This window comes from Pseudophryne corroboree, chromosome 4, assembly GCF_028390025.1.
Source record: "Pseudophryne corroboree isolate aPseCor3 chromosome 4, aPseCor3.hap2, whole genome shotgun sequence".
Lineage (NCBI taxonomy): Eukaryota > Metazoa > Chordata > Amphibia > Anura > Myobatrachidae > Pseudophryne > Pseudophryne corroboree.
The window spans coordinates 295,912,433-295,934,407 of NC_086447.1; the positions used below are offsets into that span (position 1 = coordinate 295,912,433).

At 47.0% G+C, this 21,975-nt stretch overlaps 1 protein-coding gene across 3 annotated transcripts in view; it reads left to right on the plus strand.

The window, feature by feature from the left end:
* The window catches only part of PRKCI (protein kinase C iota), a 418,248-nt gene that overhangs the window by 389,844 nt on the left and 6,429 nt on the right, over positions 1-21,975 (plus strand). For all 3 annotated transcript variants that reach the window (XM_063916222.1, XM_063916220.1, XM_063916221.1), the window contains one exon: positions 3,159-3,274. In XM_063916222.1, coding sequence (XP_063772292.1) covers positions 3,159-3,274 — 116 coding nt within the window. The remainder of the gene's footprint in view (positions 1-3,158; positions 3,275-21,975) is intronic.

A 21,975-nucleotide genomic window follows, 5' to 3' on the forward strand; every position in this document is an offset into this window, starting at 1 on the left:
AGTACACCTACAGTGCTCCCTCACCCGCCAGCGGGTCTCGATGGAGATGCTTTGGCGCAGCGGTGTGCCGATATAATTAGTGTTCACTCTAGGATTTTTTTAGGGAAGGGTGCTGATCACGGGGAGGGCACACTTTTCCATTCGGGAGGGCACATTTTTAAGTTAGATGGGCAAACTTAGGTACATACTATAATGCTTGGTGCTCCCATTCCTATAGGCCAAAGCATGGACAGTGCACACCAAAGGCGCGCAGCAAAAATCTAGGGGCATTGTTTCGTGGGGAAGGGGCGTGGCCACATAATAGTGGCAAATCACATTACACCACACGGTAGTGCACTTAATACACATTGCACCAGGTAGAACCTCCTATACACACTGCGACAGGTAGAGCACGTTATACACATTGCGCCAGGCAGAGCACTGAGACACACTGCACCAGGTAGAGAGCACTGAGGCACACTGCACCAGGTAGAGAGCACTGAGGCACACTGCACCAGGTAGAGAGCACTGAGGCACACTGCACCAGGTAAAGAGCACTGAGGCACACTGCACCAGGTAGAGAGCACTGAGGCACACTGCACCAGGTAGAGAGCACTGAGGCACACTGCACCAGGTAGAGAGCACTGAGGCACACTGCACCAGGTAGAGAGCACTGAGGCACACTGCACCAGGTAGAGAGCACTGAGGCACACTGCACCAGGTAGCGAGCACTGAGACACACTGCACCAGGTAGAGAGCACTGGGGAACACTGCACCAGGTAGAGAGCACTGAGGCACATTGCACGAGACAGAGAGCACTGAGGCACATTGCACCAGATAGAGAGCACTGAGATTGAAGTTTACAGCTGCAAAATACTTACAAGGTTAATTTAGCCCAGGGGGAGTCTCATGTGCTTACCGGGTCCGGCGGCGTGGCGGGGTCCGGCAGGCAGCAAACGGCAGGGCACACAAAAATGGGCAGGGCGGGATTCAGCTGTCTAAAACAGGGGCAGGGCGCAGCGCCCTGTGAAAGACACCTAGCGTGAACACTAGATATATATAAAAAAACACACAAACGCCTCATTCACTTAAACACACACACTTCTCTTTCACTTAAACACACACGCTGCTTTCACACACACACACACACACACATACATACATGCCTCCTTCACTTATAAACACACGCCGCTTTCACACACACACACGCCTCCTTCACTTAAAAACACACACACACGCTACTTTTACTTAAACACCCGCACATGCCTTTCACTTACACACACACACGCCACTTTTACTTAAACACACACACACATGCCTTTCACTTACACACACGCCTCACACACACACATGCCTTTCACTTACACACACACATGCCTCACACACACACACACACACACACACACACACACACACACACATTCACATTCAGAACGGACACCCCTCCATGTATTTATAAGGTAGCGTGTACCCAGATCAGGTGTGTGCGCTGTACACAGTCCTGTAGAAATGCTCAAATGCCTCCTTTAATCCTTTCCTCTTACACACATACCTCTCACTTACACACAAATACACCTCTCACACACACATGCCTCTCACTTACACACACACATGCCTCTCACATACACATGCCTTTCACTTACATACACATGCCTCTCACTTACACACAAACACACCTCTCACACACACACATGCCTCTCACTTACACACACACATGCCTCTCACATACACATGCCTTTCACTTACATACACATGCCTCTCACTTACACATGTCTCTCACTTACATACACATGCCTCTCACTTACACACACACACACACACACACACACACACACACACACACACACACACACACACACACACACATGCCTCTCACACACACATGCCTCCCACTTACACACACATACATGCCTCTCTCACACACACACACATGCCTCTCACACACATGCCACTCACTTACACACACACACACACATGCCTCTCACACACATGCCACTCACTTACACACACACACATCACTCACTTACACACACACACACATGCCTCTTTTACTTGAACGCACAACTTTCCTTAAAAACACACACACACCTCACTTAAAAACAAGCACACAAAAAACACAGTGCTTCTCCCTCCCCCCCCCCCCCCCCCAAATACCCCCAAATACACCTGTCCCCCACCCCCCCACACAGTGCCTACCTTTGGCTATCATCAGGCTGACTGAGCACGGAGGAGCAGAGAGCTTCCTTCGGCTGGCTTTCTTAACTAGAAGGGCCCGTGGGGAGCTGCGCTCTCGAGCTCCCCCTAGCTGCAGCCAGTGCCAGCTCTCTGTAAATACAGGGGGCAGCTTCCGTGTCACTGACACAGCTCCTCCGTCTGCAATAGCAGCGCGGTCCTCAGGCAGCGGGAGACAGTGGAGGAGATGTGCCCCCTTGCGGTCAGGAGCCCGGCGGCAGCCGACTCCACTGCCTCCCACAGTTCCGCCACTGGTCTGATATCTGACCACCACTACAATTAAAAAATCAGAAATGTGTGCAATGTCTGGATCTTTAAAGTGAAGTTCAGTAATAGACTTGCTACAGAACTTACCCAAGCCAAGACCGTCCCACCCCATCAGTCTTCTGACCAGTGTAGGTATTCTGATTGACTGCATTCCGAACGCTGGGAGAGTTTCCATCAAAAGCACCATTGAAGTTGGGTAACACCTTAACTGTTGGCATGGATCCCTCTGCTAAGGGGTGAAGAGTGCATTACAGAAGGCTTTTTAATAACATGGTGCTGTTACAATAATTACAATAACTCATATTTTTTTAAAGCAATTTAGTAGTCCAAATAATAAGTTTCTTTTTAGTGTCTGACTAATTGGTATGGCTTACAACATATCTTCTACCTGGAGTCATTTAGTAAATAAGCTATTGCTGTTTGGCAGCAGTTAAACTTGGGTTAAATGATTAAATTGATCCTGGCATGTTTTTCTAAATGAAAAAAACATTAGGATACATCTTCTAGTTCTGATATTGTTTATTAAATGCATCATTGGGCGTTCAACAATTTGGCTTGGTACAATAAAATAAATGCTAATCATTACTTCTTTATCCCTGCTTTCATCATAACTGGCTATGTTTACTTTACTGCAAAGTGGATATTTGCTAATTCAGTATTTGATACATTTTTTATTTTAGATGGAGCAAAAGCAAATGGTTCCTCCCTTTAAGCCTAACATATGTGGAGAATTTGGGTTGGATAATTTTGATGCACAGTTCACAAATGAGCCTGTTCAGCTCACACCTGATGATGAGTATGTTGACTTCTCAAATTGTACCTGGAATAAAATATATATTCTGTATATTGTAATTAAAGAATAACCTTTAATTGTCTAATTGCTGGCACTGCTGAGATACAGTAGAACAGCCATAGGACATCCCTTGTGTTCTAGAATAGTCTAGACCAGGCATGTCCAAACTGCGGCCCTCCAGCTGTTGTGAAACTACATATCCCAGCATGCCCTGACACAGTTTTGCTTTCAGAGAATGCTAAAGCTGAGTCAGGGCATGCTGGGATGTGTAGTTTCTCAACAGTTGGAGGGCCGCAGTTTGGACATGCCTGGTCTAGACCCATATCTATGACTTTTTATTTCAGACCATGCTCCTGTAGTATAAACTGATGTCTTTATACTGTTATTCCTTGCGTACCTCTTTTGATTATGCTAGAATTTCCACAAATTTGTATTATTGGCTTCAGATATTCACACTCCTATCCCGAGACCAACTGTTTAAATCCTTGCCTTACTCCTTCAAAACATTGCCCATTAGTTCTTACAGGCAAATGTTTAATATTTATCACCGTGGATATCTCTCCCTTAGTATTCGCTCTATTATGAGCATATTGGATTCAGGTGACTGTCCAAAATGTGGACACTCTCTGAAGCGTCTTTTTTACAGTGTATGTGGGATTACCCTTTTATTAAATCTTTTAGGTGCTTTGTTCAGAACTATATCTACACTCATTTGATGGAATATGTTCCTCACCCCTGAATGGGCAGTCTTAGGTGTCTGAAGCTTTTATTGCTAGTCTCAGCAGTAGTGTGTAAGATTATATTACATTACGGGAAACAGGATGGCCCAGCTTCCACAGTTTTTATTAATAAACTCTACTTTGTCTTCCGAACGGATTGGTTTGTGGCTTCTCTTCATAAGGAGTCTAACGTGGACACTTTTTTTTTTTTTTTACTGCCTGGGAAAGTTTTGTCTCTTCTCTATCCCCAATGATCCAACGACAAGTTTATTTTTAGTTCATGGATGATGCCTCCCTCCGATCCGCCAGGACACTGACCTAACCACTGTCCTGTAGACTACTTCTCTGCTTTTTTTTTTTTTCCTTTGCTTTTTTTTAATGGGCCCGGGGTGCCCTATTTGTTTATTCTATCTTGTGTGTTATATACTTCGTTATATTATTTTTTAACTTCTAGCATATGTTGACAATGTAGCAATTATCAACAGACTGCGAATGTGCTGCAATGGCACTGTGCATGCGCCAAGGCACTTTGGTGATCGCGCTCATACTAACATTTTATATTGATAGGAAGGGACCGTTTTGGGGAGTTAACATGGTAGTGTTGGCAAAAGTGCAGACGTATACGGAGGGATGTAATGCCCTAGGAGTCTTTGTTCCTCGCAATTGTGAAGTTCTTTACGATTACTTTGGTGGGCGTCTATCTAATCAGAATCCATTTATTGCCAAGTATATCCGTACATAATACACAAGGAATTTGTTTCCGATAACCACAGCTCCCAGACAGTATATGACATACAACAAGTAACATAAGGAAGGAAGAACACATGACGATAGCTTGAGTACATGAGTTGAGTACAGAACAGATTTGAGAATATGACTAAGCGATTGCTGAATTAAACAAGTTAGTTGCCTGAGGAAAAAAAAACTGTTTATGTGCCTGGCTGTTCTCACGAGCCTTGAACTGTACCGTCTGCAAGATGGCAGCAGCCGGAACAGGTCATGGGCAAGGTGGGAGTGGTCATCGATGATCCTCCCCGCTCGCTTTGTGACCCTTGCCCGATAGATATGCACGACTGCCGGAAGATTTGTCCCTATGATTTCTCTAACGTCCTAGTGGATGCTGGGGACTCCGTCAGGACCATGGGGAATAGCGGCTCCGCAGGAGACAGGGCACAAAAGCAAGCTTTTAGGATCACATGGTGTGTACTGGCTCCTCCCCCTATGACCCTCCTCCAAGCCTCAGTTAGGTTTTTGTGCCCGGCCGAGAAGGGTGCAATCTAGGTGGCTCTCTTAAAGAGTTACTTAGAAAAAGTTTTTAGGTTCTTTATTTTCAGTGAGTCCTGCTGGCAACAGGCTCACTGCATCGAGGGACTTAGGGGAGAGATTTTCAACTCACCTGCGTGCAGGATGGATTGGATTCTTAGGCTACTGGACATAGCTCCAGAGGGAGTCGGAACACAGGGCTCGCCCTGGGGTTCGTCCCGGAGCCGCGCCGCCGACCCCCCTTGCAGACGCTGAAGATGAAGAGGTCCGGAACCAGGCGGCAGAAGACTCTCAGTCTTCATCAGGTAGCGCACAGCACTGCAGCTGTGCGCCATTGTTGTCAGCACACTTCACACAGCGGTCACGGAGGGTGCAGGGCGCTGGGGGGGGGCGCCCTGGGCAGCAATGTATAATACCTGTATGGCGAAAAATACATCACATATAGCCCTTGAGGCTATATGGATGTATTTAACCCCTGCCAGATATCTAAAACTCCGGAGAAGAAGCCCGCCGAAAAGGGGGCGGGGCCTATTCTCCTCAGCACACAGCGCCATTTTCCCTCACAGAAAGGCTGGTGGGAAGGCTCCCATGCTCTCCCCTGCACTGCACTACAGAAACAGGGTTAACTGATTTGGCGATATGTATATATATTAAAATGCTATAAAGGTTGTCCCTGGATAATTATAGCGTTTTGGTGTGTGCTGGCAAACTCTCCCTCTGTCTCCCCAAAGGGCTAGTGGGTCCTGTCCTCTATCAGAGCATTCCCTATGTGTGTGCTGTATGTCGGTACGTGTGTGTCGACATGTATGAGGAAAATATTGGTGAGGAGGCGGAGCAAATTGCCTGTAATGGTGATGTCACTCTCTAGGGAGTCGACACCGGAATGGATGGCTTATTTATGGAAATTACGTGACAATGTCAACACGCTGCAAGCCGGTTGACGACATGAGAGGGCCGGCGAACAAATTAGTATCTGTCCAGGCGTCTCAAACACCGTCAGGGGCTGTAAAATGCCCATTTACCTCAGTCGGTCGACACAGACCCAGACACGGACACTGATTTCAGTGTCGACGGTGAAGAAACAAACGTATTTTCTTTTAGGGCCACACGTTAAGGGCAATGAAGGAGGTGTTACATATTTCTGATACTCCAAGTACCACAAAAAAGGGTATTATGTGTGAGGTGAAAAAACTACCTGTAGTTTTTCCTGAATCAGATAAATTAAATGAAGTGTGTGATGATGCGTGGGTTTCCCCCGATAGAAAATTATTGGCGGTATACCCTTTCCCGCCAGAAGTTAAGGCGCGGTGGGAAACACCCCTCAGGGTGGATAAGGCGCTCACACGCTTATCAGAACAAGTGGCGGTACCATCTACGGATAGGGCCGTACTTAAGGAGCCAGCTGATAGGAGGCTGAAAAATATCCTAAAAAGTATACACACACATGCTGGTGTTATACTGCGACCAGCGATCGCCTCAGCCTGGATGTGCAGAGCTGAGGTGGCTTGGTCGGATTCCCTGACTAAAAATATTGATACCTTTGACAGGGACAGTATTTTATTGACTATAGAGCATTTAAAGGATGCATTTCTATATATGCGAGATGCGCAGAGGGATATTTGCACTCTGGCATCAAGAGTAAATGCGATGTCCATATCTGCAAAAAGATGTTTATGGACACGACAGTGGTCAGGTGATGCAGATTCCAAACGGCACAAAGATGTATTGCCGTATAAAGGGGAGGAGTTATTTGGGGTCGGTCCATGGGACCTGGTGGCCAGGGCAACTGCTGGAAAATCCACCGTTTTTTACCCTAAGTCACATCTCTGCAGAAAAAGACACCGTCTTTTCAGCCTCAGTCCTTTCGTCCCTATAAGAGTCATATCTGCCCAGGGATAGAGGAAAGGGAAGAAGACTGCAGCAGGCAGCCCATTCCCAGGAACAGAAGCCCTCCACCGCTTCTACCAAGTTCTCAGCATGACGCTGGGACCGTACAGGACCCCTGGATCCTACAAGTAGTATCCAAGGGGTACAGATTGGAATGTCGAGAGGTTTCCCCCCTCGCAGGTTCCTGTAGTCTGCTGTACCAATGTCTCCCTCCGACAGGGAGGCAGTATTGAAAACAATTCACAAGCTGTATTCCCAGCAGGTGATAATAAATTTACCCCTCCGACAACAAGGAAAAGGGTATTACTCCACACTATATGGTGGTACTGAAGGCTAGGTGAGACCTATTCTAAATCTGAAAAATTTGAACACTTACAAGGGTTCAAATCCAGATGGAGTCACTCAGAGCAGTGATAGCAAAGAACAAGGGGACTATATGGTGTCCCGGGACATCAGGGATGCTTACCTCCATGTCCCAAAATTTGCCTTTTCTCACCAAGGGTACCTCAGGTTCGTGGTACAGAACTGTCACTATCAGTTTCAAGACGATGCCGTTGGATTGTCCAAGGCACCCCGGGTCCTTACCAAGGTAATGACCGAAAGGAGGATTCGTCTTCAAAGAAAATGGACGACCTCCTGATAAGAACAAGGTCCAGAGAACAGTTGGAGGTCGGAGTAGCACTATCTCAAGTAGTTCTACGACAGCACGGGTGGATTCTAAATATTCCAAAACCGCAGTTGTTCCGACGACACGTCTGCTGGTCCTAGGGATGATTCTGGACACAGTCCAGGAAAAGGTGTTTCTCCCAGAGGAGAAAGCCAGGGAGTTATCCGAGCTAATCGGGATCCTCCTAAAACCAGGAAAAGTGTCAGTGCATCATTGCACAAGAGTCCTGGTAAAAATGGTGGCTTATTACGAAGCGCTTCCATTCGGCAGATTTCACGCAAGAACTCTTCAGTGGGATCTGCTGGACAAATGGTCCGGATCGCATCTTCAGATGCATCAGCGGATAACCCTATATCCAAGGACAAGGGTGTCTCTCCTGTGGTGATTACAGAGTGCTCATCTTCTAGAGGGCCGCAGATTCTGCATTCAGGATTGGATGCTCGTGACCACGGAGGCCAGCCTGAGAGGCTGGGGAGCAGTCACACAAGGAGTGTGATCAAGTCTGGAGAATTCTCTCCACATAAATATACTGGAGCTAAGAGCAAATTTATAATGCTCTAAGCTTAGCAAGACCTCTGCTTCAAGGTCAGCCGGTATTGATCCAGTGGGATAACATCACGGCAGTCGCCCACGTAAACAGAAAGGGCGGCACAAGAAGCAGGAGGGCAGTGGCAAAACTGCAAGGATTTTTCGCTAGGCGGAAAATCATGTGATAGCACTGTCAGCAGTGTTCATTCCGGGAGTGGACGACTGGGAAGCAGACTTCCTCAGCAGGCACGACCTCCACCCGGGAGAGTGGGAACTTCATCGGGAAGTTTTCCGCATGATTGTGAACCGTTGGGAAAGACCAAAGGTGGACATGATGGCGTCCCGCCCGAACAAAAAAATGGGACAGGTATTGCGCCAGGTCACGAGACCTTCAAGCGATAGCTGTGGACGTCCTGGTAACACCGTGGGTGTAACAGTCGGTGTATGTGTTCCCTTCTCTGCTTCTCATAACCAAGGTATTGAGAATTATAAGACATAGAGGAGTAAGAACTATACTCGTGGCTCCGGATTGGCCAAGAGGGACTTGGTAACCGGAACTTCAAGAGATGCTCACAGAGGACTAATGGCCTCGGGAGCTAAGAAGGGATTTGCTTTCAGCAAGTACCATGTCTGTTCTAAGAGGAACCGTGGCATCGGCCTTTAAGAAAGGACCTGCTCCAGCAGGGACCTTGTCTGTTCCAAGACTTACCGCGACTGCGTTTGACGGCATGGCGGTTTGAACGCCGGATCCTAAGGGAAAAGGCATTCCGGAAGAGGTCATACCTACCCTGGTCAAAGCCAGGAAGGAGGTGACCGCACAACGTTATCACCACATGTGGTAAAAATATGTTGCGTGGGTGAGGCCAGGAGGGCCCCACGAAAAAATTTCAACTAGGTCGATTTCTGCACTTCCTGCAAACAGGAGTGTCTATGAGCCTCAAATTGGGGTCCATTAAGGTTCAAGTTTCGGCCCTATAGATTTTCTTCCAGAAAGAATTGGCTTCAGTTCCTGAAGTCCAGACGTTTGTCAAGGGAGTATTGCATATACAGCCCTTGTGTGCCTCCAGTGGCACCGTGGGATCTCAACGTAGTGTTGGGATTCCTCAAATCATATTGGTTTGAACCACTCAAATCTGTGGATTTGAAATATCTCACATGGAAAGTGACCATGCTGTTGGCCCTGGCCTCGGCCAGGCGATTGTCAAAATTGGCGGTTTTGTCTTACAAAAGCCCATATTTGATTTTCCATTCGGACAGGGCAGAACTGCGGACTCGTCCCCAGTTTCTTCCTAAGGTGGTGTCAGCGTTTCACCTGAAACAACCTATTGTGGTGCCTGCGGCTACTAGGGACTTGGAGGACTCCAAGTTGCTAGACGTTGTCAGGGCCCTGAAAATATATATATATATATAATTCCAGGACGGCTGGAGTCAGAAAGTCTGACTTGCTGTTTATATTGTAGGCACCCAAAAAGCTGGGTGCTCCTGCTTCTAAGCAGACTATTGCTCGTTGGATTTGTAGTACAATTCAGCTTGCACATTCTGTGGCAGGCCTGCCACAGCCAAAATCTGTAAATGCCCATTCCACAAGGAAGGTGGGCTCATCTTGGGCGGCTGCCCGAGGGGTCTCGGCTTTACAACTTTGCCGAGCAGCTACTTGGTCAGGGCCAAACACGTTTGCTAAATTCTACAAATTTGATACCCTGGCTGAGGAGGACCTGGAGTTCTCTCATTCGGTGCTGCAGAGTCATCCGCACTCTCCCGCCCGTTTGGGAGCTTTGGTATAATCCCCATGGTCCTGACGGAGTCCCCAGCATCCACTAGGACGTTAGAGAAAATAAGATTTTACTTACCGATAAATCTATTTCTCATAGTCCGTAGTGGATGCTGGGCGCCCATCCCAAGTGCGGATTGTCTGCATTACTTGTACATAGTTATTGTTACAAAAAAATCGGGTTATTATTGTTGTGAGCCATCTTTTTTAGAGGCTACTTCATTGTTATCATACTGTTAACTGGGTTCAAATCACAAGTTGTACGGTGTGATTGGTGTGGCTGGTATGAGTCTTACCCGGGATTCAAGATCCTTCCTTATTGTGTACGCTCGTCCGGGCACAGTACCTAACTGAGGCTTGGAGGAGGGTCATAGGGGGAGGAGCCAGTACACACCATGTGATCCTAAAAGCTTGCTTTTGTGCCCTGTCTCCTGCGGAGCCGCTATTCCCCATGGTCCTGACGGAGTCCCCAGCATCCACTACGGACTATGAGAAATAGATTTATCGGTAAGTAAAATCTTATTTTTTTCCGCTGCTCTTATAATTCGTTGTAGCCTATTTCTGTCGTGAGTTGAGGCAGATTCAGACTCCACTATCGAGGTGCAGAGAACAGATTGGATAATTGCAGAGTAGAAGAGGATCAGAAGTTCCTGCAGCAGTTTAATCTTTCCTGGGCAGCAGCTTCACTTACGATGTTTAACAGTTCTGTGACTTAGAAAAACGCAGCTGCATTTGCACTCCTGTGTATACATTTTTTGTATTTTTTAATACTGATATTCCAATAAAATATATGAAAAAATATATAGCCGAAGGCACACATTCATCCAGTAGCAATATGGCCTTGAATAAATAGAGTATTTTCTTGGCAATAACTTGCATGAAACATGGCCACAGCACTGATTCATTGTTTACAAGAAGAGACCATTTAAAATAAAACAATTCTCAATTCTTAACCTTTAGTAAGGAAACGTCATGTTTCATTGCTGGGGGTTACAGTTCATTGGTGGGAAAACTACAGGTGGAACTCCTGCAGTACATTCAACCAGACAAAACCTGTATTAAGCAGTGAACTCAGCTGTTCAGTAATATTATATTGCCTTTGGAGAATGGGGAAGTTTACAAAGAAAACACTTTATTAAAAGAGTATTCGACTTGGGGCAGGTCGACAGTCAATAGGGGGACCACTACTGGTCGACAGGCAGGTCGACATGGACAAAATGTCAACATGTCAGTGGTCGACACAGGAAAAAGCTTTTTTATTTTTACTTTTTTCATACTTTACGATCCACGTGGACTACTATTGGGAAAAGTAATCAGTGCCGAGCGCAGTGGTACCGTAGAGAAGCACTTTGCCCGAAGCATGGCGTGTGAATTAGGGTTCTCTGTTGCTTTACCGAGTAAACAACACAAAATGTTTAAATAAAAATCTCATGTCGACCTTTTCCTGTGTTGACTGCTTTCAGCTGTCGACCTTGTGTCTGTCATCCTTTTTCAGGTCGACTTAGACAGCCATACCCATTACAAGTCAGGGAAGCAGGTTTATAATATTAATCATCCCATGAGTCCAAGACTTTCTTTCAACCTGGGCAAAGCTCAGTATCAAACCCCAAGCAATAAGATAATACTGAGGTAACTATGTGTCTGAGGGGGGAGATTTATCAAAGGTTGGAGACAGCCTGTAAAATGACAGAAGCTTATTGGCTGGTACTTTATCTCTCTCCAAGCTTTGATCAATATACCCATGAGCCTCTTAATTAACATGACACGAGTTATATTTATATAGTGTCGAGATTCTTAGTCTAAGCCCCCTGAGTACTTTACTAATGGAGCTATGCTGACCATCTTTTTGTACCCTAAATTGGTTCAACCCACTTGTTAATTTTTTTTTAAACATTTATTGTCAAGCAAAACATGGTATGCATATGTCTTAATGTAGTGTATAGGGTGAATTTAAGCTACATGTAATATGATAAAAGTGCAACAGAAAACTACACCTTTTGTAGTCTTAATAATTATACTATTCCAAACATGATGATATATGTATCCTGACAAAAGTACTGTACTGTTTGCATATATATATATATATATATATATATGTGTGTGTATACTGTATATATATTCGTATATCCCATAATCTAATTTCTCTGACGTCCTAGTGGATGCTGGGAACTCCGTAAGGACCAGGGGGGAATAGCAGGTCACCGCAGGAGACTAGGCACAAAAGTAAAAGCATTAGGACTACCTGGTGTGCACTGGCTCCTCCCCCTATGACCCTCCTCCAAGCCTCAGTTAGATTTTTGTGCCCGAACGAGAAGGGTGCACACTAGGTGGCTCTCCTGAGCTGCTTAGTGAAAAAGTTTAAGTTAGGTTTTTTATTTTCAGTGAGTCCTGCTGGCAACAGGCTCACTGCATCGAGGGACTAAGGGGAGAAGAAGCGAACTCACCTGCGTGCAGAGTGGATTGGGCTTCTTAGGCTACTGGACATTAGCTCCAGAGGGACCGATCACAGGCCCAGCCATGGATGGGTCCCAGAGCCGCGCCGCCGGCCCCCTTACAGAGCCAGAAGACAGAAGAGGTCCGGAAAATCGGCGGCAGAAGACGTCCTGTCTTCAACAAGGTAGCGCACAGCACTGCAGCTGTGCGCCATTGCTCTCAGCACACTTCACACTCCGGTCACTGAGGGTGCAGGGCGCTGGGGGGGGGGGCGCCCTGAGACGCAATAAAAACACCTTGGATGGCAAAAAATGCATCACATATAGCTCCTGGGCTATATGGATGAATTTAACCCCTGCCAGAATACACAGAAAAACGGGAGATAAGGCCGCCGAGAAGGGGGCGGAGCCTATCTCCTCAGCACACTGGCGCCATTTTCCCTCACAGCTCCGTTGGAGGGAAGCTCCCTGGCTCTCCCCTGCAGTCACTACACTACAGAAAGGGTTAAAAAAGAGAGGGGGGCACTAATTACGCGCAGTATTAAAAATACAGCAGCTAATAAGGGGAAAAACACTTATATAAGGTTATCCCTGTATATATATAGCGCTCTGGTGTGTGCTGGCAAACTCTCCCTCTGTCTCCCCAAAGTGCTAGTGGGGTCCTGTCCTCTATCAGAGCATTCCCTGTGTGTGTGCTGTGTGTCGGTACGTTTGTGTCGACATGTATGAGGAGAAAAATGATGTGGAGACGGAGCAGATTGCCTGTAATAGTGATGTCACCCCCTAGGGGGTCGACACCTGAGTGGATGAACTGTTGGAAGGAATTACGTGACAGTGTCAGCTCTGTATAAAAGACAGTGGTTGACATGAGACAGCCGGCTACTCAGCTTGTGCCTGTCCAGACGTCTCATAGGCCGTCAGGGGCTCTAAAGCGCCCGTTACCTCAGATGGCAGATATAGACGCCGACACGGATACTGACTCCAGTGTCGACGGTGAAGAGACAAATGTGACTTCCAGTAGGGCCACACGTTACATGATTGAGGCAATGAAAAATGTTTTACACATTTCTGATAATACGAGTACCACCAAAAAGGGGTATTATGTTCGGTGAGGAAAAACTACCTGTAGTTTTCCTGAATCTGAGAAATTAAATGAGGTGTGTGATGATGCGTGGGTTTCCCCCGATAACAACTGATAATTTCTAAAATGTTATTGGCATTATATCCTTTCCCGCCAGAGGTTAGGGTGAGTTGGGAAACACCCCCTAGGGTGGATAAAGCGCTCACACGCTTTTAAGAACAAGGGCTCTACCCTCTCCTGAGATGGCCGCCCTTAAGGATCCTGCTGATAGAAAGCAGGAGGGTATCCTAAAATGTATTTACACACATACTGGTGTTATACTGCGACCAGCAATCGCCTCAGCCTGGATGTGCAGTGCTGGGTTGGCGTGGTCGGATTCCCTGACTGAAAATATTGATACCCTAGATAGGGACAGTATATTATTGCCTATAGAGCATTTAAAAGATGCATTTCTATATATGCGTGATGCACAGGCGGAATATTTGCCGACTGGCATCAAGTCTAAGTGCGTTGTCCATTTCTGCCAGTAGAGGGTTATGGACACGACAGTGGTCAGGTGATGCGGATTCCAAACGGCATTTGGAAGTATTACCTTATTAAGGGGAGGAGTTATTTGGGGTCGGTCTTTCAGACCTGGTGGCCACGGCAACAGCTGGGAAATCCACGTTTGTACCCCAGGTCGCCTCTCAACATGAGAAGACGCCGTATTATCAGGCGCAGTCCTTTCGTGGGCAAGCGGGCAAAAGGTTCCTCTTTTCTGCCCCGTGACAGAGGGAGAGGAAAATAGGCTGCAGAAATCAGCCAGTTTCCAGGAACAGAAGCCCTCTCCCGCCTCTGCCAAGCCCTCAGTATGACGCTGGGGCTTTACAAGCAGAATCAGGCACGGTGGGGGCCCGTCTCAATGAATTTCAGCGCGCAGTGGGCTCACTCGCAAGTAGACCCCTGGATCCTTCAGGTGATATCTCAGGGGTACAAATTGGAATTCGAGACGTCTCCCCCTCGCCGTTTTCCTAAAGTCGGCTTTACCGACGTCTCCCTCTGACAGGGAGGCAGTTTTGGAAGCCATTCACAAGCTGTATTCCCAGCAGGTGATAATCAAGGTACCCCTCCTGCAACAGGGAACGGGGTATTATTCCACACTGTTGTGGTACCGAAGCCGGACGGCTCGGTGAGACCGATTCTAAATCTAAAATCTTTGAACACTTACATACGGAGGTTCAAATTCAAGTTGGAGTCACTCAGAGCAGTGATTGCGAACCTGGAAGAAGGGGACTACATGATGTCTCGGGACATCAAGGATGCTTACCTTCATGTCCCAATTTACCCTTCTCACCAAGGGTACCTCAGGTTTGTGGTACAGAACTGTCACTATCAGTTTCAGACGCTGCCGTTTGGATGGTCCACGGCACCCCGGGTCTTTACCAAGGTAACGGCCGAAATGATGATACTCCTTCGAAGGAAGGGAGTTTTAGTTATCCCTTACTTGGACGATCTCCTGATAAGGGTAAGATCCAGAGAACAGTTGGAGGTCGGTGTAGCACTATCTCAGGTAGTGTTGCGGCAGCACGGTTGGATTCTCAATCCAAAATCGCAGCTGGTTCCGACGACTCGTCTTCTGTTCCTAGGGATGATCCTGGACACAGTCCAGAAAAAGGTGTTTCTCCCGGAGGAGAAAGCCAGGGAGTTATCCGAGCTAGTCAGGAACCTCCTAAAACCGAGCCAAGTCTCAGTGCATCAATGCACAAGGGTTCTGGGAAAAATGGTGGCTTCCTACGAAGCAATCCCATTCGGCAGATTCCACGCAAGAACTTTCCAGTGGCACCTGCTGGACAAATGGTCCGGGTCGCATCTTCAGATGCATCAGCGGATAACCCTGTCACCAAGGACAAGGGTGTCCCTCCTGTGGTGGTTGCAGAGTGCTCATCTTCTAGAGGGCCGCAGATTCGGCATTCAGGACTGGGTCCTGGTGACCACGGATGCCAGCCTGCGAGGCTGGGGAGCAGTCACACAGGGAAGGAATTTCCAGGGCTTATGGTCAAGCCTGGAGACATCACTTCACATAAATATCCTGAAGCTAAGGGCCATTTACAATGCTCTAAGCTTAGCAAGACCTCTGCTTCAAGGTCAGCCGGTGTTGATCCAGTCGGACAACATCACGGCAGTCACCCACGTAAACAGACAGGGTGGCACAAGAAGCAGGAGGGCAATGGCAGAAGCTGCAAGGATTCTTCGCTGGGCGGAAAATCATGTGATAGCACTGTCAGCAGTGTTCATTCCGGGAATGGACAACTGGGAAGCAGACTTCCTCAGCAGATCAGGCAATAGCTGTAGACGCTCTGGTAACACCGTGGGTGTACCGGTCAGTGTATGTGTTCCATCCTCTGCCTCTCATACACAAGGTACTGAGAATTATAAGATGGAGAGGAGTAAGCACTATATTTGTGACTCCGGATTGGCCAAGAAGGACTTGGTAACCGGAACTTCAAGAGATGCTCACGGAGGATCCGTGGCCTCTACCTCTAAGAAGGGACCTGCTCCAGCAAGGACCCTGTCTGTTCCAAGACTTACCGCGGCTGCGTTTGACGGCATGGCGGTTGAACGCCGGATCCTGAAGGAAAAAGGCATTCCGGATGAAGTCATCCCTATCCTGATCAAAGCCAGGAAGGATGTAACCGCAAAACATTATCACCGCATTTGGCGAAAATATGTTGCGTGGTGCGAGGCCAGTAAGGCCGACGGAGGAATTTCAACTGGGTCGATTCCTACATTTCCTGCAAACAGGAGTGTCTATGGGCCTGAAATTGGGGTCCATTAAGGTTCAAATTTCGGCCCTGTCAATTTTCTTCCAAAAAGAACTAGCTTCAGTCCCTGAAGTTCAGACGTTTGTAAAAGGGGTACTGTATATACAGCCTCCTTTTGTGCCTCCAGTGGCACCTTGGGATCTCAATGTAGTTTTTGGGTTCCAAAAGTCACATTGGTTTGAACCACTTAAATCTGTGGAGTTAAAATATCTCACATGGAAGGTGGTCATGCTGTTGGCCCTGGCCTGGGCCAGGCGCGTGTCAGAATTGGCGGCTTTATCCTGTAAAAGCCCTTATCTGATTTTCCATTCGGACAGGGCGGAATTGAGGACTCGTCCTCAGTTTCTCCCTAAGGTGGTTTCAGCGTTTCACCTGAACCAACCTATGGAGGTGCCTGCGGCTACTAGGGACTTGGAGGACTCCAAGTTGCTAGACGTTGTCAGGGCCCTGAAAATATATGTTTCCAGGACGGCTGGAGTCAGAAAATCTGACTCGCTGTTTATCCTGTATGCACCCAACAAGCTGGGTGCTCCTGCTTCTAAGCAGACTATTGTTCGTTGGATTTGTAGTACAATTCAGCTTGCACATTCTGTGGCAGGCCTGCCACAGCCAAAAATCTGTAAATGCCCACTCCACAAGGGAGGTGGGCTCATCTTGGGCGGCTGCCCGAGGGGTCTCGGCTTTACAACTTTGCCGAGCAGCTACTTGGTCAGGAGCAAATACGTTTGTAAAATTCTACAAATTTGATACCCTGGCTGAGGAGGACCTGGAGTTCTCTCATTTGGTGCTGCAGAGTCATCCGCACTCTCCCGCCCGTTTGGGAGCTTTGGTATAATCCCCATGGTCCTTACGGAGTTCCCAGCATCCACTAGGACGTCAGAGAAAATAAGAATTTACTTACCGATAATTCTATTTCTCGTAGTCCGTAGTGGATGCTGGGCGCCCATCCCAAGTGCGGATTGTCTGCAATACTTGTACATAGTTATTGTTAACTAAATCGGGTTATTATTGTTGTGAGCCATCTTTTCAGAGGCTCCTCTGTTATCATGCTGTTAACTGGGTTCAGATCACAGGTTGTACGGTGTGATTGGTGTGGCTGGTATGAGTCTTACCCGGGATTCAATATCCTTCCTTATTGTGTACGCTCGTCCGGGCACAGTATCCTAACTGAGGCTTGGAGGAGGGTCATAGGGGGAGGAGCCAGTGCACACCAGGTAGTCCTAAAGCTTTTACTTTTGTGCCCAGTCTCCTGCGGAGCCGCTATTCCCCCCTGGTCCTTACGGAGTTCCCAGCATCCACTACGGACTACGAGAAATAGAATTATCGGTAAGTAAATTCTTATTATTCAGTACACTTTTATAAATTACCAATGGTATCATGAAAATAAGTATACATGCAAGTGGAAAATCATATACCCTAACATATCCAACTAGGATTTAACGAATAATGATGATGACCCATCCACTCTTACCTCTGAAGATGAACTTCTAGCTGTAGAAACCCTTGAGGAGCTTATAAACCACAAGAAGACACACAGCTATACACAAATTGTCCAAAAGACCAATTTGTAGGAAAAAGATCACCTTTATTCCCTCAAGACATTATCTGTCCAGAGGTTAGGGACTTCAAAGAAATCATCTCAGCAGACCTGGACAATAAAGATAAACCAGAATTTGATCACAACCTCGCCAGAAATAAGAAGGCGGCACTACAAGAATTAAAATAATGGGACAGCATCATCTTAAAACTTTCTTGATAAAGAGGTAACATAGTGCCATGGCCAAAAGAAAAATACACCAAGGAAGCCTTCAGACAACTTTTAGATCTATCATGTTAGAAATGGCTACATTGCAAGTACAGTACACCAGAATGATAACCGTAGGCCCCAAAAATAACACCATTTCCAAACAGAAACAGGGGTACCTTAAAGTTGGCAATCCCAAGGTACCAACATTTACATGCTCCCCAACATACACAAAAAATCTGGATCTTTCCTAGTGGTTCTTCCATTGTGTAGCATAATTTCTGGGTTTATAGAGAAATTGCTCCGATGGTACAACCTTTAAGAAAAGAAGCAAACAGTTGGTAGCAAGACTTTGTGACACAGGCTACAGTCATAAGAGCATTAAGAAAGCCCTCGGTCTTACATCCAAAATTAAAAGATGAACACTTAGTTTTCCAACAAATAAGAAACCCAAGCAGAACAACCAAGTAAGATTTGTGGGCAAGATATAAAACAAATAATCCAAAACCAGGGCCGTTTCTAGCCAATTTGGCTCCCAGTGCGAGATTTAAAAATGCACCCCCCCCCCCCATATAAACATAAGAAAAAATGCCCCCCCATAGATATAAAGAGGAAAACCATGCAAGGGGGCGTGGCCTAGTTAAAATGGGCATGGCTTTAAGATGGGCGTGGCCTCATCTGATCTCATCATCACGGCCACCACAGGATAAAAAAAAAAAAAGGCCTCATTTTACACATTACAGCAGGCACGCGACTCCATTTTACACAGTACGGCATGCAAGTGTCCCCATTTTACACAGTACGGCAGGCAAGTGTCCCCATTTTACACAGTACGGCAGGCAAGTGTCCCCATTTTACACATTGTGGCAGGCACGTGCCCCCATTTTACACAGTACGGCAGGCAAGTGTCCCCATTTTACACATTGCGGCAGGCACGTGCCCCCATTTTACACATTGCGGCAGGAAAATGTCCCCATTTTACACATTGCGGCAGGAAAGTGTCCCCATTTTATACAGTACGGCAGGCAAGTGTCCCCATTTTACACATTGTGGAAGGCACGTGCCCCCATTTTACACAGTACGGCAGGCAAGAGTCCCCATTTTACACATTGCGGCAGGCACTTGCCCCCATTTTACACAGTACGGCAGGCAAGTGTCCCCATTTTACACATTGCGGCAGGCACGTGCCTCCATTTTACACAGTACGGCAGGCAAGTGTCCCCATTTTACACATTGCGGCAGGAAAGTGTCCCCATTTTACACAGTACGGCAGGCAAGTGTCCCCATTTTACACAGTACGGCAGGCAAGTGTCCCCATTTTACACATTGTGGCAGGCACGTGCCCCCATTTTACACAGTACGGCAAGCAAGTGTCCCCATTTTACACATTGCGGCTGGCACGTGCCCCCATTTTACACATTGCGGCAGGAAAGTGTCCCCATTTTACACATTGCGGCAGGAAAGTGTCCCCATTTTATACAGTACGGCAGGCAAGTGTCCCCATTTTACACATTGTGGAAGGCACGTGCCCCCATTTTACACAGTACAGCAGGCAAGTGTCCCCATTTTACACATTGCGGCAGGCAAGTGTCCCCATTTTACACATTGCGGCAGGCAAGTGTCCCCATTTTACACATTGCGGCAGGCAAGTGTCCCCATTTTACACATTGCGGCAGGCACGTGCCCCCATTTTACACAGTACGGCAGGCAAGAGTCCCCATTTTACACATTGCGGCAGGCACGTGCCCCCATTTTACACAGTACGGCAGGCAAGTGCCCCCATTTTACACATTGCGGCTGGCACGTGCCCCCATTTTACACATTGCGGCAGGAAAGTGTCCCCATTTTACACGTTGCGGCAGGAAAGTATCCCAGTTTTACACAGTACGGCAGGAAAGTGCCCCCATTTTACACATTCCGGCAGACTGCGTCCCCATTTTACATATTACGGCAGGCAAGTGTCCCCATTTTGCACATTCCGAAGACAGGTGTCCCCATTTTACACAGTACGGCAGGTGGTGGTGGTGAGGGGGGAGGGAGGGAGGGAGAGAGAGGGAGAGGGGCTGACTTACATTTGAAGGGTTCTTCCCGCTCTTCAACCGCCTCTCCCTCGTCTGCGCGGCGCCGGCTGGCTTGGCTGCCCCTTCTCCCTCCTCCCGAGCGCCCAGCTCGGGGGGCGGGGTTTCGCGGAATGACGCGTTTGCGTCGTGACGTCACGACGCAAACGCGTCATTCCGCGAAACCCTGCCCCCCGAGCTGGGCACTCGGGAGGAGAGGGGAGGGGGGATTTAGTGCTGAAGAAGTGCCGCGGTGGGCGCCCTGTGCGGTTGCGTGGCTCGCCCGCCGCAATAAACGGCACTGTCCAAAACCATTGGCAAATCCTATTAATGGATCAGGATCTCAAGACCCATTTGGATGAGAAAGTAGCTATGAGCTGGAGGAGATCTTGTCATCTAATGTTATCATCTGGATATCGTCAAAAGTAATTTTCAACAAATAAGGAACAAGCATGTATAGCTATACTTATAATAAAGTTGTAATGGATGTGTTTGTACAGACCCTTGACACTCCTCAAACCAAAAATGATTCTCTCTCTCTCTCTCTCTCTCTCTCTCTCTCTCTCTCTCTCTCTCTCTCTATATATATATATATATATATATATATATATATAATTTTTTTTTTTTAATTATTATTATTTTTTTTTGGGGGGGGGGACAGATGTACTTCTGGGGACTGTTTATGAACAATGGAGGCCAACAAAATTATTTTTGAATTTGCACACGCTCCTCAATTCCAAAATGACTCTATGTATATAAATATACAGTATATACTGTACATATATTGCACACCCCATAGGTCGACATTTATATAGTATGCATATATAAATACATAGATATATATACAGGGTGATTCAAAAGTCGCAGTACACCCTTTTGTTTCAAAAACTGTGCAGGAAATGGGAAATTTGAATACTCCAGTAAGGTTTGGTTAAGATTGGCTATCTTTTAGGGCAGGCATGTCCAAACTGCGGCCCTCCAGCTGTTGTGAAACTACATATCCCAGCATGCCCTAACACAGTTTTGCTGTCAGAGAATACTAAAGCTGTGTCAGGGCATGCTGGGATGTTTAGTTTCTCAACAGCTGGAGGGCCGCAGTTTGGACATGCCTGTTTTAGGGTATGTACCGAACATGGGCGCCATCTGGAGTCTAAGTCAGTTTTTTCAAATGGAAAGGGGGTCGTGTAACATGTCAAACACCAAACATCAGCATTTGCTGAAAAGTTTATTGCTGCAAACAGATTTGAAATAGCAGTTATGGATCAAAAGTTACAACACTTTATTTGTTGAAATTACAGGGTGAACTGTTCTCCATAAAGGACAGTCATTTAATGTGTTCAACATGTTGTCCCTCTTGGTCAACACAAATTCGAAGGCGCTGGATCCAGTCGTCATGCACTCACAGAAGAATTTCCGCAGAAATGCTGGCCCACGCTTCTTCAAAGCGTTGCTGGAGATGTCTGTTTCTTATTTTCTCCGCATACACATGTTGCTTTAAGTGACCCCACAGATAAAAGTCAAGTGGTGTGAGGTCAGGTGATCTGGGTGGGCCATTCCACTGAACCATGTCGGCCAATCCAATGACCAGGAAATTGACCATCTAACCACTGACGAACAGCTGCTCCGTAGTGTGGTGGAGCCCCATCCTGCTGAAAGTAACAGGGAAGCTGCCATCTTCATTCAGAACTGAGGGGAACACCACTTCTTGCAGCATTTTGAAGTAGCATTGTGCATTTAGGTTCTGGTCAATGAAA